The sequence below is a fragment of the Macaca mulatta genome, chromosome 20 (genome assembly GCF_049350105.2).
Source record: "Macaca mulatta isolate MMU2019108-1 chromosome 20, T2T-MMU8v2.0, whole genome shotgun sequence".
NCBI classification, from domain to species: domain Eukaryota; kingdom Metazoa; phylum Chordata; class Mammalia; order Primates; family Cercopithecidae; genus Macaca; species Macaca mulatta.
The window spans coordinates 49,304,222-49,322,531 of record NC_133425.1 but is presented as its reverse complement, the minus strand read 5'-3'; the positions used below and the strand labels follow the sequence as shown (position 1 = coordinate 49,322,531).

The 18,310-nt window shown below is 39.2% G+C and overlaps 1 protein-coding gene across 4 annotated transcripts in view; it reads right to left on the bottom strand.

The window, feature by feature from the left end:
- Positions 1-18,310, bottom strand: part of FTO (FTO alpha-ketoglutarate dependent dioxygenase) — a 411,919-nt gene that overhangs the window by 271,683 nt on the left and 121,926 nt on the right. For all 4 annotated transcript variants that reach the window (XM_015126148.3, XM_077984755.1, XM_028841592.2 and 1 more), the window contains one exon: positions 15,560-16,187. In XM_015126148.3, coding sequence (XP_014981634.1) covers positions 15,560-16,187 — 628 coding nt within the window. The remainder of the gene's footprint in view (positions 1-15,559; positions 16,188-18,310) is intronic.

The window sequence follows — 18,310 nt, the reverse complement described above, 5'->3', positions numbered from 1 at the left end:
CAAGCACATATAATATTTCTGGAAGGATACTCAAGACTGATTTTTCTGGAAGGATAATAATATAATATTTATAATACTTCTGGAAGGATACACAAGACCGGAATACAACATTTCTGAAAGGATACTCAAGACTGATTTTTCTGGGGTACAAGAGTGGGAGACATACTAAAAAAAGTAGAAGGTATACACGCTATGATTTGCCTATAATCACAGCCCTGCAGGAAAAACCCTATATGAAAACTTTTAAAAGTTAATTTAATAATTATTTATTGAACACTTACTATTTACTGGGCACTGTGCCAGGCATGTGGGATATGTCAGTGACTGAAACAGAGCTATGCTCCACTGGAGCTTTACCTTTTAGTGGAGCTGTAAATGTGCATCACTGATTACCATGAAGGGGACATTTTAAATTGAAATTCCATCAGACTTTAAACTGCTGTACTAGACTCTGATCTTCCAGGGCAGAGTCTGTTTTTCTGTTTCATCCACAATTATAGCCCTAGTGATTGGCACAGAGAAGGCATTCAATGAACACCGTGGCTTGCTTAAACAAAATGTTCTTTTAGATCACACCATTCACAGTCCTTGTGCTGGATGGCAGGGAAAGAAAATGTTAATTTGGAAGAAAAAAACAAAAATGCCTCGAATTTAAAACCAAAGGACATAAGAAAGCATGGCATTGCTGCTAAACTAGTACAGTCCTCAGTATTAAAGAAGTTTAGAGAAGACAGAGGTTCAACGACAGAATTAGAGCAGAACTCTTACAGAAGGTCAAACCTGAAAGACAACAGTGTTTAGACTGGCAGAGGGTAGAAGAAGAAGTAATGCAGGAAGACAAAAAGATGCAAAGCTTTCAAAATGGCCAATAAAGCATGCTTTCCTTGGGCTGTATCATGTACATATCACATAAACAATTTAAAAAATACATGCATCCCAGATGGCACCTAAATTCTGAATGTCGTACTCTACCACCAACCATGCAGAAGGGTCAAAGGCAGTGAAAGGAAGGAAAAAAAGAAACTCCCCTTTATAACTATTCATTTGCATTAATTTGCACTAGGCATGCTGAAAATGAACAAATCAGAAAGCCAAGTTCATGGTCTCTGTAAGGAAGGAATGCTGCTAAGTGACTTTTAAGGACACATTTTACTTTGGATACTCTTTAGTCCCCTTAGTTTGGTCTAAAATCTAACACTGCCATATTAACAGAATCTTACCTTTTTTCATACCTGCCATTCTAATACATGTTTTCTCAAGTACTTTTTAATTAAGAGCATCTTTTAACTGGGTTTTTCTTTTTTAAAGAATAACAATAAAAGTCCAAAGTCATTTCCTAGGTTAATTAAAAAAACATTTTTTTAGAAACCTCTAGAATGGGAATGATGAATACCTTTATATCAGGGGACATGACTGATTGGCTGGTTGCAGCTTTTTAGAGCCCTAGTGAAGAAATCTGAAACTTGCTCTTAGCTCAGCAGGAAAGAGTGTTATGATCAATTACTGATGTCTGTCATGGGCACTACAAGGGTTAGTGAGTGGCAGCACCAGTGCTAGACATTTGCTATCCATGTCTGATGACATTCTACAGGCACTTCTTATTGACACATAATACACTGTTACACTTGAAAATACCAGAATTTGCTAACTAGAGCTCGTGGACCAGAAAAGAACTCACAAAGGTGTGTAGCTTGACCTGAACCATATTTCCTTAACAAATCTAAATGAGTTGCCAACTGATAAAAGGACTTTGCCTAAAAATCCAAATTCCCAGCTACCCTTGAATTACAAGATCTGGTATCACTGAGCCAGTCACAAGTGGCTATAGGGAAGAAGTAGCTGCCCATTTTAGACAAGGATGTGACCTTTGCTAGTCACAGTCCCCACAGCCACTTCACTTGACTCATTTGAGGTACCTGCCTAACCACAGCAAAGTCTGTGACCCTTGCTCAAGAGCTGGGTTGCAGAGATCACAGGCAAATCAGTCCCATGACCTGCTTTTGTAAAATAAAGTTTAACCACAACACAGTCATGCCCATTCATTTACATAAATGGCTGCTTTCACACAGACAGCAAGGTTGAGTAGGTAAGACACAGACTGTAAGACCTACAAAGCCAAAACTACTTATTTCTGGCCTTTTACCAAAAAAAGTTGCCCTCACCCCTGTTCAAAAGTCTTGATATTTGTGATTTGATGTCTACTGCACATTTTAGTAAAGAAGTTGAGGCTGCATAAAATAGTTCTGATGTAATGTGACTAATACCTAACAATGTAACATGACTAATGACAGCATACAACATAATAATTAATGCTAAATTAATTGATATCCAGATCACTTTAGCAAAAGAAAATGATATAAAAATTATCTTTTTATTTGTGATAACCCAAGACTTGGCTGCTTCATTCTAGGGGGGCCCTAATGATGACAGATATAGCAAACAGCACAAGAAAATAAAAAGGAAATATTTTAGGAAGGTTTTGCACATGTCCCTTTCTGGTCAAATCAACTATAACTTCTACCATTGAAGTCCACACAAAATTAAAAAGAAATAAAAAGGGCCGCACGGTGGCTCACACCTATAATCCCAGGACTTTGGGAGGCCGAGGCGGGCGGATCACAAGATTAGGAGATTGAGACCATCCTGTCCAACATGGTGAAACCCCATCTCTATTAAAAATACAAAAATTAGTTGAGTGTGGTGGCGGATGCCTGTAATCCCAGCTACTTAGGAGGCTGAGGCAGGAGAATCACTTGAATCCAGAAGGTGGAGGTTGCAGTGAGCTGAGATCACACCACTGCACTCCAGCCTGGTGACATAGCAAGACTCCGTCTTAAAAAAAAAAAAAAAAAAAGAAAAGAAAAGAAATAAAAAGAAAACCATTATAATGACTTCAAAAAGAAATAATTTTCAAACTACAAGGAACAGTTTCAGGAAGTTTTAATGCCACTGCGTGTGGACAGTCTAATAAGTGGGAATCTTTATAATGTAACAGTTTGCTTGACTACTTTCCCTTCTAACTTTCACCCTGGTACTCTTCTCAATGTGGCATCAATAAAGACAATCAGAGACAATAATTGCAATTAGTCTTTCTCGATGTCTCCCAACAATCCAGCACTTTTGAAATCTGCTCATTAAAATGATATTTTGGTGAGAGTTTTCCCCTCCTTGGGCTGTGTAGGGAAGAGGGAAGTTTTATGTCTGATAAACTTTTTATTGTTAAATATAGTGTTCCTACTTCTCAATGAAATCAACTTGTAATTACCTATAGCAACTGTAACTGATTACTCTTGCCCCATGTTATTTTGGCAACAAGCAGAGGCAACAGGTTCTTACTTGCCTTTAAGCCTCAATAAAATTAAAAAGATTTTAAGTACCTCAGTGTGTTTGGTGCACTCCCAGCTCCCACTAAACAAACTGTTAAATAAGTAGAAGATGTGACAAAATACAAAAGACTGTTAAGTTTAAAAGTCAAGTTTAAATTGTCCAAGACTCCCCCCCAAAATTAACCAATTCAATGTTTTATGCCAGCTAGTTTTTGAGAAAAAATTCTATTTAATAAAGGACAAAATATTTTGTTTACATTTCTAATTATAACCACTGCTCTATAAGAAACAAAGACAGAAGCCAGAGTATGACAGTAGAGACTATGGTGATACTCGAATAAAATATATCACAAAAATTTTTGTACCATATTTAATAACATACATAATAGTGTATGTCAAGAACTTCCCTCATAGGTTCAGTAGATATTCATCATCACCATACATTTAAATAGCCTCTTTTTCTTTTTTTTTTTTTTTTTTGAGACTAGAGTCTCGCTCTGTCACCCAGGCTGGAGTGCAGTGTCGCGATCTTGGCTCACTGTAACCTCCGCCTCCCAGGTTCAAGTGATTCTCCTGCCTCAGCCTCCTATGTGGTGGGGATTACAGGTGTGTGCCACCACATCTGGCTAATTTTTTTTGTTAAAAATAGCCCTATTTCTTATTCTCTATTTTCTATTTCCTTAGCCAAGAGCTAAGATATAAAAGATTCTCAGCTGGGCGCGGTGGTTCACACTTGTAACCCCAGCACTTTGGGAGGCTGAGGCAGGCGGATCACCTGAAGTCAGGAGTTCAAGACCAGCCTGGCCAACATGGTGAAATCCTGCCTCTACTAAAAATAGCCGGGTGTGGGGGCACACGCCTGTAATCCCAGCTACTCGGGAGGCTGAGGCAGGAGAATTGCTTGAACCTGGGAGGCGGAGGTTGCAGTGAACCAAGATCGTGCCACTGCACTCTAGCCTGGGTGACAGAGCAAGACTCCATCTCCAAAAAAAAAAAAAGAAAGATTCCTACCCGTGTGATTACTTCCTCTGTTTCCTTAACTCCACACCTAGAGGAGCTTTAAAAGGCCGGTCCCCTTCTACCCATGTCACAGATCTTGAGGTAGGAGAAACTCACAAGTTGTAGATGGCCAGCTGATACCATGGAGTCTAATGATGCCTTATCTGTCGAGTGCTGATCTTTGACATTCTCATGTCTGGGATGGGAAACCCATTTTGTAGAATGAAGGGAGACAGAAGGCAAAAGGGGAAAATGGGACATAGGGAAGACACATTCTAGGAGGGAAATGGCATGGTGTGTGTATAAGAGCACAATCAATTCCCGACTGCAAGAGTGTCATATGAATGACATGAACTTGCAAGAGAAAAGCCTGGAGAGGTGGGAGGAGACCAGGACATGGGTTTATGAACCATGGGAAAGAATCCAGAACTTACACTGAGGCTACTGACAGACACTAGCCTTTTTCACCAGTCAGATCTCTTTTCAGAATGATCTCTCTAGAAGGTACGAGCTTCTTCATGCATAATTACTACACTTTTTCTAGACAGGTTCCCAACGTAGTAACAAATGGGTACTGTATAAGCCAGAGAGCATTTAGGAAACACAGCTGATGGACTACATCACTAGGAAAGAAAGGTTAGCCAAGGAGAAGCCTCCCTGCCAGAGTTCCAGAGTTTGGAAATGCTTTCCTTGATGGGTTGCAAGAAACAGGGAGTCAAGTTTGCTGCTGACACAGCACACACTCCTGCTCTGTCATGGAGCAATGAATGCTCTGAAGAAATGGAGAATTTAGAAAAGTCTGAAGGGGTGGGGGAAAAAAAAAAACCAAAAAACTGATCATTCCCAGCTCAGAATCTATAACAAGAAGCTGCTCTCAGATGCCTCGAAACAAGCAATTCAAGATAAACGTAGTCCCTTGACACAGATAAATTGTAAAATTAATCACAAGTTTTCTAGGATTTCAGGCAAAATATTGAAAACTCTTTACAGAAAAATCTAAAGCCCTTCAACATGATGTCTGGCTCTGTCAGCTTTCAGATTAAGCATTTGGGGAAAAAAATTAAGATAAAAATATTCACATACAGAGGAGAACCTCATTGCATCATGTTTCATGGGCTTGGGAGAAAACATGAAAGTATGAAAAGGAGAGAAAAACTGCTATGGGGGCCCTTAGCTAAAGCTTCAAAATCACTGTATTATCCGAAGTAAAATATAAAATCAGGTAAGGAAGCAGAGATACTTCTCAAACAATATTCTCCAAACCAGAGCTTCTAACAGTAGAGGTTTCAATTCCTTGGGCAACCTCAGGAAGGTATGAAGGGAGCTGTGAAGACTCACAGGAAACTCTTACATTGTAAACAACACAGAAACCAGAACCGAACTGGGTTAATCAAAGAGGGTCATTATTTGTTCATCTAGCTTCAGGTAAAGCTTGATCCAGAGTTCAAAGTACACACCCAATACCCAGTTTCTCTCGTCCCCAAAGCTCATGAAAAAGAGAGAGTGGCCACAAAAGCTAGGGGCAGTCATTTGGGGGCCATGAGCTTTAGAATGGCCAAAAGAGGAAGGGGAAGAAATTTGAAACTGATCACATCATTACTGTTGGAACAAGGTCCACTTGAAGTCAGTGAGACCCCTGTTCTTAGGATGAAGTGAGATAATTCCTTACCTTTTTAAATTAAGCCTGTTTAGGTCTGTAATTGTTATTTGCTATCAAAAGAATCCTAACACTAAACAGAGACTGCAGTTGCAGAAATAACAGAGTTACTGAACAGTGGCCACGATGTAAGAATAGTACAAACGCCTCAAGAACAACAAATACTTAACTGATTTGGGGCAAAAAATACTCATTTGCCACTATATGCAGATACAAAGAAGGATGAAGACATAAATTACATCTTTAAGGAGCTTACAAGTTTACAAGTCTAATTCAAACACACATAAAACGATTTATGGCCTTAGAAGTCAGGAGAGTGTTTACTGTTGTGGGGAACCAGACACTGGAAGGGAGCACTTCTAGGACACTGATATGTTTCATTTCTTGACCAGGGTGCTAGGTACACAGATATGTTTACTTTATGGCAATTCTTCAAGCTGTATGTTTATGATATATGTTATATTTCAATACTGAAAATTCAATAGACAGGCCAGGCACAGTGGCTCATGCCTGTAATCTCAGCACTTTAGGAGGCTGAGGTGGCCAGATCACCTGAAGTCAGGAATTTGAGCCCAGCCTGGCCAACACGGTGAAACCTTGTCTCTACTAAAACTACAAAAATTTGCTGGGCATGGTGGCCTGCACCTGTCATCTCAGCTACTCAGGAGGCTGCGGCAGGAGAATCACTAAAACCTGGGAGGCAGAGGTTGCAGTGAGCCAAGTGCCATTGCACACCAGCCTGGGTGACAAGAGCAAAACTCCATCAAGGAAAAAAAAAATCAATAGACAAGTTGGAAGTTAAGAAAATCTCCCAGATATTAAACTAAAAAACAAATATAAAGATTGAAAATAAGGGAATAAACAGGAAAACTAGAGGAAGAGTCCAGAAGGTTAACTAAATCATACGGATTCCAAAGAGATGAGAAAACTGGAGAGGAAGAAATAACTAACAAAGCAGTTCAAGAAAATGTCCAACAATTGAAGGGCTGATTGAAAGCCCTACACAATGAGAGTAAAATGAGTGAAAAATATCACTGTGAAATTGTAAAACATTCAAAAAAAGATCCAACAAAAAAAAGCAACATAAAAGCTGAAGAAAAATTCAGAACTCTTAACACGAACTCTGTCAGATAAAAGACAGTAATGCAATGTCACTAAGATTCTGAAAAAAAATATTATTTCCTACCAAGATTTTCATACTGGAAGAAGCTACACATGCCAAGGTGGAATAAAGATCATTGAAGACATTTAACGTCTTAAAAATTTACCTCCAAAGCATCCTTTCTGAAGAAACCATTGCAGCACATGTTCCACCAAAATAAGAAAACAGTCAGGAAAGAGCGAGGCCAGGATGCAGGAATGTGAGGAGTCCACAAAAGAGAGAAGTAAGGGAATCTGCTGGATTACAATGAAGAAATCACAGAAGGGGATCCCCATGCATCAGGAATAGAACGCCAGATTAGAGCAGACAAGAAGACTCTGGAAGACATTGCTCCGAGAAAATGACACAGACAGAATATCTGATGGTTCTGAAGCTCTTGAGAAGAGGAGATTTGGTAGAGAGCAAGGGATTTAATTAGTCGTAACTACGTAGAAAACTACATAGAAAACTATACAAATACACAAAAAACAAGACTACTATTAATGCAAGAAAAAAAGTTGAAAAGAAAAGGATAACAGATCACAGATTCTGGAAGGCATTCTTATGTATATAATAACTATAAAGGCTGAATAGTGATACAATCAAAATTACAGTAAACCTATAATGGGAATCAGAAGCATGCACATGTGTAGGCAGGTAGGGAGAAAGAAGAGAGCTAAGTAAATCTTCACCTTCCATATCAGGAAGCCAATATATAATGTTCAAAACAATATAAGTATGTTATCAACTACCAAAAACATTACCTGAAAGAAAAGAGTAGAAATGATTGCCTGTGGAAATGAAAATGGGAAGAAAAGGTGTAAATAACTCCTGCATTTTTTTTCCTTAACAAACCTTATAGAAATTTTTGACTTGCAAAAATTATATGAATAATTTTGATAAAAGCTAAAAATAACACAGTATTGAATGCTCACTACGTTCTAATTACTGCTGTTACGTTCTTAGCACTTTACAGGTGTTTAATTCTCACAATCTTGAGGTGGATACAGCTCTGATCACTATTTTACAGACGAGAAAACTGAGTCACAAAGGATTTAAGTAACTTGCTTAAGGTCCCATAGCTAATTAATACCAATACGAATGATGTCATTCGATAGTACAGAATTTAAGTGCCTAATCAATGTCATGGACAGTAAAGTCTATTCCACTGTTCTGTGATCCCTTGCTCATCACATTACTATATCATTAAAAGTTCAGCTATCCTTGAAGAAAATATTTGCAAGTCATATATCTGATAAGGAATTAATATCTAGAATACATAAGGAACTCACAAAACTCAACAACTAAAAAACAGCCAAATTCAAAAATGGGCAAACAACTTGAATAGACATGTCTCCAAAGAAGATATATAAATGGCTAAGAACATGAAAAGATGTTCAACGTCATTAATCATTAGGAAAATGCATATCAAAACCACAAGAAAATACCACTTCATACCCATTAGGATGGCTGTTATCAAAAAACAGGGAACAGTAGACAGGGACAGTAACAGTAACAGCAACAGTAAGCATTGGCATAGATGTGGAGAAATTAGAACCCTTGCGCATTGTCAGCGAGAAAGTAAAACAGTTCAGTCACTGTAGAAAACAGTATAGCAGTTCCTCAAAAATGTCAACAGAGTCCTATCATTTGATCCAGCAATCCTACACAAAAGTACATACACAAAAGTATATACACAAAAAAAGTATATACACAAAAGTACTGAAAGCAGAGACTCACACAGATATTTGTATACCAATGTTCACAGCAACTTTATCCACCATAGCCAAAAGATGGGTATGATGAATAGCCAATGGATGACTTGATCAACAAAATGTGGTATATTCATACAATGGAATATTATTCATCTTTAAAAAGGAATTAAATTCTGATACATGCCATAACATGGATGAATCTTGAGGACATTATGTCAAGTAAAATGATTGTATGAGTTCGTTTTCATGCTGCTCATAAAGACATATCCGAAACTGGAAATAAAAAGGTTTAATCGGACTTACAGTACCACATGGTTTGGAGGCCTCTGAATCATGGTGGGAGGCAAAAGGCCTTCTTACATGGCAGCAGCAAGAGAAAATGAGAAGGAAGCAAAAGCAGAAATCCCTGATAAACCCACCAGATCTTGTGAGACTTATTCACTATCAAGAAAATAACTTCGCAAAGACCAGCCTCACGATTCAACCACTTCCTCCTTGGTCCCTCCCACAACATGTGGGAATTCTGGGAGATACAATTCAAGTTGATATTTGGCCAGGGACGCAGCCGAACCATATCAATAATCTAGACACAAAAGGTCAAATATCGTATGATTCCACTTATATGAGGTACCTAGAATAGTCAAATATAATATAGACAGAAAGCAGAACAGTGGTTACCAGGAAATGAGGGAAGGAGAAATGGGGAGTAATTGTTTAAATGGGTACAGAGATTCGGTGTGGGATGATGCTTAATGCCACTCAACTGTACAGTTAATATGGTTATAATGCTTAATTTTATGTATATTTTATTGCAATAAAAAAGGATAAAAGGGAATGAGCTATTGATATACATAACAACATGGATGAATCTCAAAATAACTATGCTAAGTTAAAGAATCCAGACCAAAAAAAGTGCACATATATAATTCCATCTGTTTAAAATTCTAGGAAATGCCAACTCATCTAGTGATAGAAAACAAATCCAGGTTGAATCTGTGGCTCACACCTGTAATTCCAGCACTTTGGAAGGCTGAGCAAGGAGGATCTCTTCAGGCCAGGATTTCAAGACCAGCCTGGGAAAGATATTGAGACCCAGTCTCTACAAACAAATAAAAAACAATAAAAAAAGAAAATAGATCTGTCAGGAAAGGAACTGCAAAGGGGCACAAGGAAACTTCTGAAATAATGGGTATGTTCATTATCTTGATAGTGGGGATAGTTTCACGAGTGTGTTGAAACTTATAAAACTGTAAATGTTCAATATGTATAGCTAATTGTATGTCAATTATTCCTGAATAAAGCCATTCACAGAGGGGAGAAAATGTAGCCATTCTTATAGGCTTAGTCTTCTTTTGACAAATGGGAGACATTACTGCTGGTCATCCTTTCTCACCGGTGCTGAAACACTGCCACTCTCTTTGTTGGTAAAAAGTTACAGGACAGTATTTACACATTTCTCCCCTGCCCTGCCTCTTCTAATCTAGACCATCATATCCCTAGTCTGGATTACTTTGGTCGCCTCTGTGAGTTCTCCTGTTTCTCATATTGCTTCCCTTCTTCTACTCTTCAGAGGCTCCCCATCTCACTCCAAATCCAAACCTACTACTTTGTATTCTAACACGACAAAGCCCTATCTTCCGCCACCCATTTACTTGTCCCTTTGTCTTCATTTCGTTTCCTCTTCTCTCACTCTATTTCATCCACACTTGCTGCTTCTGAAACATACCAATCATGTTCTATCTTTCCGCCTATGTGCTCCCCTTGAAATTTCTCAGTGGCTCATTCTCTCCTTCCAATCTGCTTAAATGTTACCCCCTAAACAAGGCCTTGCCTGGCTCTCCTATCTAAAATTGTAAGATTATCCCTCACCCTTGTTACACAATCTACTTTTATTTTCTGTTTTCCCTTGCTAGAATGTGAGCTCGATGCGGGCAGGGATTTTTGTCCGTCTTGTTCACTGCTACATGCTCAGCATCTAGACAACTGTCTAGCAAATACTAGATGCTTATTGTTAAATGAAAAAATAGTTGCATAGGCATGAAAAAAAATGTAGATCAAATAAGTTTCCCCGCCCCCCCTTTGGTCTTCTTGTGAGTCTTCTTGGTTCTTCATGGGAGACCTTATTGTTAAATGAATAAATAACTGGCTGGTCACCCCAAAAAATGTGACTTACAAGACCAAACAAGGTTTACTGAGCAGTATAAGTGATTTCAAAAATCATTGACAAGGCATAGCATGATACAATAAAACAAAGCTAGATCAAATAAGCTTTGAGATTCTAGACAGGGATGCTGGGAAGCTAAGATAACATTAAACATCACAGCGTTTTTATGAATACTCCAAAACTCCAAGTTGCAATTATAAACTAGCTTTTCACGGTCTCAGTGATGAACTGAGAAATAGAGAGCAAGGCATGTTAAAATAGAGATTCAAGAATTATGGGAACAAATTTCCATCCTTAAAGGGATGCAATTTTTCCCAAATCAAAGACAGGAATGGAAACCCTAGAATTCCAAGAACATTATTGCGAAGTCTCTACTTTCCAGGCTATCACATGACATGCTCAACAGGAAACATGGATCAGCTTCTTCCTTTTGTGAGCCTTCCTGGGTTTTTGTTTGTTTGTTTTTGAGACGGAATCTTGCTCTGTCGCCCAGGTTGGAGTGCAGTGGCGCAATCTCGGCTCACTGCAACCTCTGCCTCCCAGGTTCAGGCAATTATCCTGCCTCAGCCTCCCGAGTAGCAGAGACTATAGGTACGCACCACCACGCCCAGCTAATTTTTGGATTTCTAGTAAAGACAGGGTTTCACGACGTTGGCCAGGCTGGTCTTAAACTCCTGACCTCGTGATCCACCCGCCTCGGCCTCCCAAAGTGCTAAGATTACAGTCGTGAGCCTCCGCACCCAGCTACCTTCCTGGCTTTTTATGGGAGGCCTGGAAAATAATGTCAAGAATACGCAATACTTGGCACTAATTTAAAATCTTAAGAATTGCTTTTCTAGAAAGACAATTTCACCGAGAATGTTTCCTTCCAAACAAAGAAACAAAAATGGTAGCCAATAGTTACTGTTGATCTAAGTCATGGTTCTGAAGGTGTTCCAGTCAAAGAACAAGGTGCTGGACCATATTAAACACTGGGTTTTTAATGCCTTCCCCACTAAAGTTCGTTTTTTATAGCTAGGAGTAACAAGCAATTGCCAGCAAAGCTGGAATAGGAAAATCAAATATTCTGCCTATTTACATATGGTTCCCCGAAGCCATTCCTGATTAAAACTTGTACCATTTCAATCTTCCTACTGGAGATATCTATTAACTAGAACGGCATGTGAAAGCCAATGAATTTAGTATATAATTACACGTATCCTATACAAATTACTTCTCAATGACCTCTACTCATGAAAATAAACCAAAGAGGGATGACTGGCTCATTATAAATCTACAAGAAGATTTCCCTGGGAAAAGGTATTGAGAGCAGAGTCTTGAAAGATCTTAAGCTTCAATTGAATTTAATTTCAGCAGGAAGCAATCACTTCTGTATCTGAATTCCCAATGCATTTTACGTGAACCTCTCCAGTGGCAAGGAACACTTTCCAACTTAAATCCCTGCTCTTGTCACTAAGTAACAATGTGACCTTGGCCAAGCCACTTCCCTTCTCAGTGTTTTCATTTGTAAAATGAGAGGCTAGAATCAAGTGATTTCAAAAGTCTCTTTGAGATCTAATGTTTCATCATTTCATAATTACAATCAAAAGAGCCCCCCTAACCTCACCTATTACCTCTAAGTGAGAAAGCCATTGATTTACCTTTGGAGTTCCCATACTGTCTAGACAAACAAGTTCAAGGACACAGAAAAAAATACAATTCTCTGAAGTGTCCACTCTCTGTGGACCTCCTTAAGCCCTTCTCAACCTCAACCAAGGTTTTAAACCAAATGATTCTCTTCAAGTCCACCTTTACCATAGTTCTGGCATTCTGCCAAGGATTATAAGACCAGAAAATTAAACAGATATCACTTGTCACTTAGAAGACATGCACCCACCACAGAGTTTCAAGGCACATGCTTTGTACACCATCTGACCCAGAGCCACATGCTTTGGACACCATCTGACACATAGCCAGACACCTACAGAAAGTGTTTCATCGAATAAGATAATCTGATGCATTCCAATCATCTGAGAGTATGTGCGAGAAAGCTACAGCAGATGTGGGTGAGAAGTAAAACTGGAGAAAGGAAGACACCAAGACGTGCAAGAAAAAGCAAATGGAGCATACCCTTAACCTTTCCAGAGGTGGACATTTTAAAAACCCAAGTCCCTGGCCGGGTGCCGTGGCTCACGCCTGTAATCCCAGCACTCTGGGAGACCGAGGCGCACAGATCACGAGGTCAGGAGTCCAAGACCAGCCTGGCTAGCATGGTGAAACCCCATCTCTACTAAAATTACAAAAAATTAGCTGGGCATAGTGGTGCGTGCCTGTCATCCCAGTTACTCGGGAGGCTGAGGCAGGAGAATCCATTGAACCAGTAGGTGGAGGTTGCAGTGAGCCAAGATTGTGCCACTGCACTCTGGCCTGGGAGATAGAGCAAGCCTCTGTCTCAAAAAATTTAAAAAGTAAAAAAATAAAATAAAATCCCTGAGACAGCTACACTGCTGGGATAAGAAACACCTGCTCATAATGCACATAGCCTTAGGTGTTCAGATTCTGAAGTCTGGATATTTGTGCTCAAATCCTAACTCTGCTACTTACTTGCTGCATCACCATGAACAAGTTAATCAACCTTCTGTGACTCGGTTTCCTCATCTGTAAAATGAGGATAGCAATAGTACTTCATTACTATTTTGTTCTTTGAATTGTTGGGAAGATAAAATGAGTTAATGCATGTAAAATGCTTATAACAGCATGTGGCACATAGTAGGTGCTCAATAAATGAGCATTCCCAGTATTGCTATTATTATTAGATGGAGTTCTGAGAATTTCTGAGGTTAAGAGAACAAAGGAGTTTCTACACTGCTCTTACAGATTCAAAGTCTCTTTCCGGTGACAACTGCAAGTACCAACATTTCTATATTTATATGTAATTTATATTTGTATACTTTATCAGTCTTAACTACTCCTGAGCATAGAAACTATTCATTAGACATTTAAATTCCTTTCTGAAAGATATTCTAGGTTTCAAAAAGTACTTGATCACCCACGCGAAGGGAGTACAATAGGACCATTAAACTGGAGGGCGGAGAGTAATTGGGAGCACAAAGGCATCTTTGTAGAGCTTGGTACTATCACATGCCACTGCTTCAGGTTTGGAGAGTTGTCTCCTTAAGAAAGAAACTAACTCCATTGTTCGTTCACATCAGAGTTCTTGGAAGTGATAGTTCTTAAATCCCTGGCAAGTCCTTATTAAAGATCAGAGGATCTCAGTTCTTTCCATTAGGACAGCATTAAATCCCTTCAAGCGATTTTCTTAGGTCAGCATCATTATTTGAGATGCCAGAGAAAGTGGTGAAATTTCCAAACGCTAAACTTGTTCCTTGTTTCAGACCGAAGACACAAGGTAAAGTTAGAAAAAAATGAGTAGTTCTGAGGACATTTTTGAGACAGGGAAATTGTAAGAAATTTAAAGGGTACTTTAAAGATCTTTTTTTTCTTAAATCTCTTTTCCAAAACAGTCATTTTAGTAAACAAAAAACAAATAACGATAACAAACAAAAATCCAGTCAAATATCTAGAGTTGTCAGAAAATAATGAGCCTTGAAAGTTCCAGTCATTCCCTGATGGGATATCCAGAATTCTGGTTTTCCAAATATCTTTCAGTAAATCAGACAAGAGAGCTAATACTATGTCTTGTATCCCTTTGCCAAATAATCAGGCACAAAAGAAAGTCAACAGAGGTCATGCTCTCCTCGATCTGTTCAACTACCATTTTTGTAATTCTATTCTAAGGAACAATGAGGGCCATAAACACACAGAAACAATAATAGAAGAAGAGAAATTTGGGTGGGCTACTAAGAGGTAGGCTATGATCTCTGTTTCAAGGGGATTATATATCAGAAAATGCAAGAACAAGTCTACCACGGCCACCCAACAAGGTCTAAAACTGCAGAATTGGGTAGAGGGCTAGGGAGTTTCCTGAAAATGGAGGACTGTCTGCTTACAAAACCTACCTCAACTGCTTCTGGCAAGGAAGGACAGTAGTTACAAACTGTGTGAAGCCAAGAACAAGTCCATATTTGACAAATCACACCCATCAAGATAGTGATGTCAACCATAATAAAATATTTTGGCAAGTCTGGAAATGTGCACCTGTGGGAACCTGGAAAGATTTGACAGATTTTTGTTTTCCCAGCTCTTTATCAGCAAGTTAATTATAGCAACTGTACAATCTCTTCTGAGCTGTAGAGAAAGACAGTTGGCTGTATGAAACCAAGAGGCTGCTCTCCTGGGCACACGAGAGACAAATGACAGGAGTGCTTACGTGCGAAAATATTCTGAGTACAGTATAACGATGAGCCAGCTAGCATGGCTAGATGAGAAACAGGCATATTCTGCAGACATACAGGTGTGACAAGACTAAAAAGTACACATGATACACACACAAGCATGTGCATGTACACACATAAGCACACATGCAAACATGTTCCTGTATGTGTGTATCTCCAGAGCCTAAACAACTCGGGTCATATTATCACATACAGGGCTGCTTTTTCGCAGAGCAGACCGTACCTTCACAGCTATAACTGTACACTGCCACCGCTGACCTGTCCACCAGATTTTCATCATGATGCCAGCTCACTGCCATTTTCCCCATGCCAAAATAAGGTTCCTCTTTCAGGTATGGCATTTTCTGAGGATCCATGAAATTCAGCAAAGTTACGTTGTATGCCGCTCTGCTCTTAATGTCCACTTCATCTTGTCCATCATAGGATGACCCCATCCCAACCCTGGGGAAATCTGCAGACATACACAATGGCACAGCATCCTCATTAGCCTTCTCTTTGGCAGCAAGTTCTTCCAAAGCCTGGATGGTTTCTATCTGCAGGTAGTCATTGAGCTTGAGGAAGGTCTCACAAGCAGCGGCTATTTCAGCCTCGGGGTATTTTATATTAGACCCTTTCACTGGCCAGGGGACTGTGAAGAGCCTGGTGTTCAGGTACTTGTAGGTACAGCCTGGATTACCAATGAGGATGCGAGATACCGGAGTGAGCAGATCTTTGCCTTGGATCCTAACCAGGTCCCGAAATAAGCAGCCATGCTTGTGCAGTGTGAGAAAGGCTTCTTGAACCTCTTTATGGAGCTCCTCAGATACACTGCTGGCTTCTCGGAGAATTAGTTTAGGATATTTCAGCTGCCACTAAAACAAAACCAAAGCAAAAACAGATGTTGATGTATAGTTACAATTGTATTATTTCCAAAGGTGTGTTTCTTTGTAAGCATCTGGGGAGTTGTTGGGGGACTACCTGGTGGTTATTTCTAAACAGGAGTCACATCTTCCTAGCCCAAAACAGAAAACCAAATAAAACAAATGTCATCAAACTCTACAGTCAAGATTTTCAAGTTCAAGCTCAAATTACTAACAACCTTTAATAAAAAACAAAAAATAATAATGTGGGTCCTGATACACCAGAATTACTCTGTGACCACTTTTTCTCACCCTAAATCTCAACACCATTTTATTAACTGCTTATTATCTAAAATATTTATTAAGCACTTACTACGTACCAGGTACTATTGTAAATTATTTGTGAGCATTAGCTCATTTTAACTCTATGCATAGCATTATTATCTCAAGTTTATAGATGAGACCACTGAAACATAGAGACATTAATTTGACCAAAGACATTAATTTGCCCAAAGTCACACAGCTGGCAAATATTGGAGCTGGAATTTAAAACCCCTGGACACCAACCCCTGGCTTCCAGGGCATGAGTTCTTAACCATGAGTATGCATTGTTTCTCAATAAATGACAAACTGGTTTCTGCTTAACACTTTCACAAAAAGAGAACTCACTTCTCTTCAGGAGTTAGACATTAAGTTCCATGAACACAAAAGTCATGGTAATTTTGCTCATGACTATAATACAAGTGCCCAGAATTTACTCAGTAAATGTTAAAGGAATGAATAAATGGATCTGTGGATGGATGAATGAGGTGTTATTACATTGCAATTCTAGAAAGTTCTAATAATTCTTTTTTTTTTTTTTTGAAAGTTCTAATAATTCTACTGGTGTCACTGAAGAAGAGTAATATTAGCCAATTCCCTCCCCTAATAAAGAAATACATGGAATGATTAATGTAGATTAGGGCTGCATTAGCTTTTCGGCTACCACTTTCCTTAGGACTTGGCATGTGAATCGGTGTCAGGCTGGAGTTTCCTGATTCTGTATAATGCAACTGATTTATTTGTAACCAAATCACAGGATTTTACATTTACTTCTGTAACGTTTTATCGGATCTGTTCCTTCCTAGTTCTGGGCTGTCTTAAAGAAACAGTCAGACATGATCAACACATTAACCTGTCCTCCCTGTATTGTGCTGCCCACAATTGTTAAGATACCTTCCTTCTCTGTCTTCATTCAGTAATTACCATTCATACGATAGACAGGGCAAGTCCAGTATTCTTCCATACATTTTTTTTTTCATGCAACATCTGTTGCACCTACCACCAGGTGGAAATAAGGTCCCTGCTCTCACAAAGCTTTCTACTAAATCAAGTAAATAAATAAAGAAAAGCAACCCCAAATTGTGTTAAGTACTAAGACAGAAACAAACCAGTAGGAAATCTTATTAGAGCAGGAAGAATTCCCTAAGGAGACGGGATTTAAGCTGAGATCTTCAGGAAAAGAAGGTACCAGAAATATGACAAGTCAGAGAAAATGCTTCCCAGAAAGAGAGACCAAAGAAGCCAAAGGCGCTCAGGAAAAAGACCAATCTATTCTAGGGACCAAAAAAAAGGCTTGTTTTACTAGAGCACAAGAGCCAAAGACAGAGTGACGTGCGATGAGGAGGCAGAGGAAGGCGGAGGCCAGATCACACACAGCCTTAGAGGTCATGGTAAGGAATCTGGAGCTAACTCTAGATGCACTGGAGGATGTAGAAGGGAGAAAAATAACTTGATTTACATCTTATACAAATCACTCTTAGTTATAATATCAGGCATGGATTGGAAAGAGACACATGTGAGCGTGGAATGTGCTATTACAATCATCTGGGAGAAAAGTGATGATGGTCTGGACTAAAATAGAGGCAGAGATAAGTGGACAGATGAAATACATATGTTGTAGGTAGAACAAAAGGATGTGTTTATGAATTAGATGCAAGGGATAAAAAAAGATAGAAGTCTTTTGGGGTTTTTTGGTTTTTCTTGAGATGGCGTTTCACTCTTGTTGCCCAGGCTTGAGTACAATGGCGCGATCTCGGCTCACTGCAACCTCCGCCTCCCCAGTTCAAGTGATTCTCCTGCCTCAGCCTCCTGAG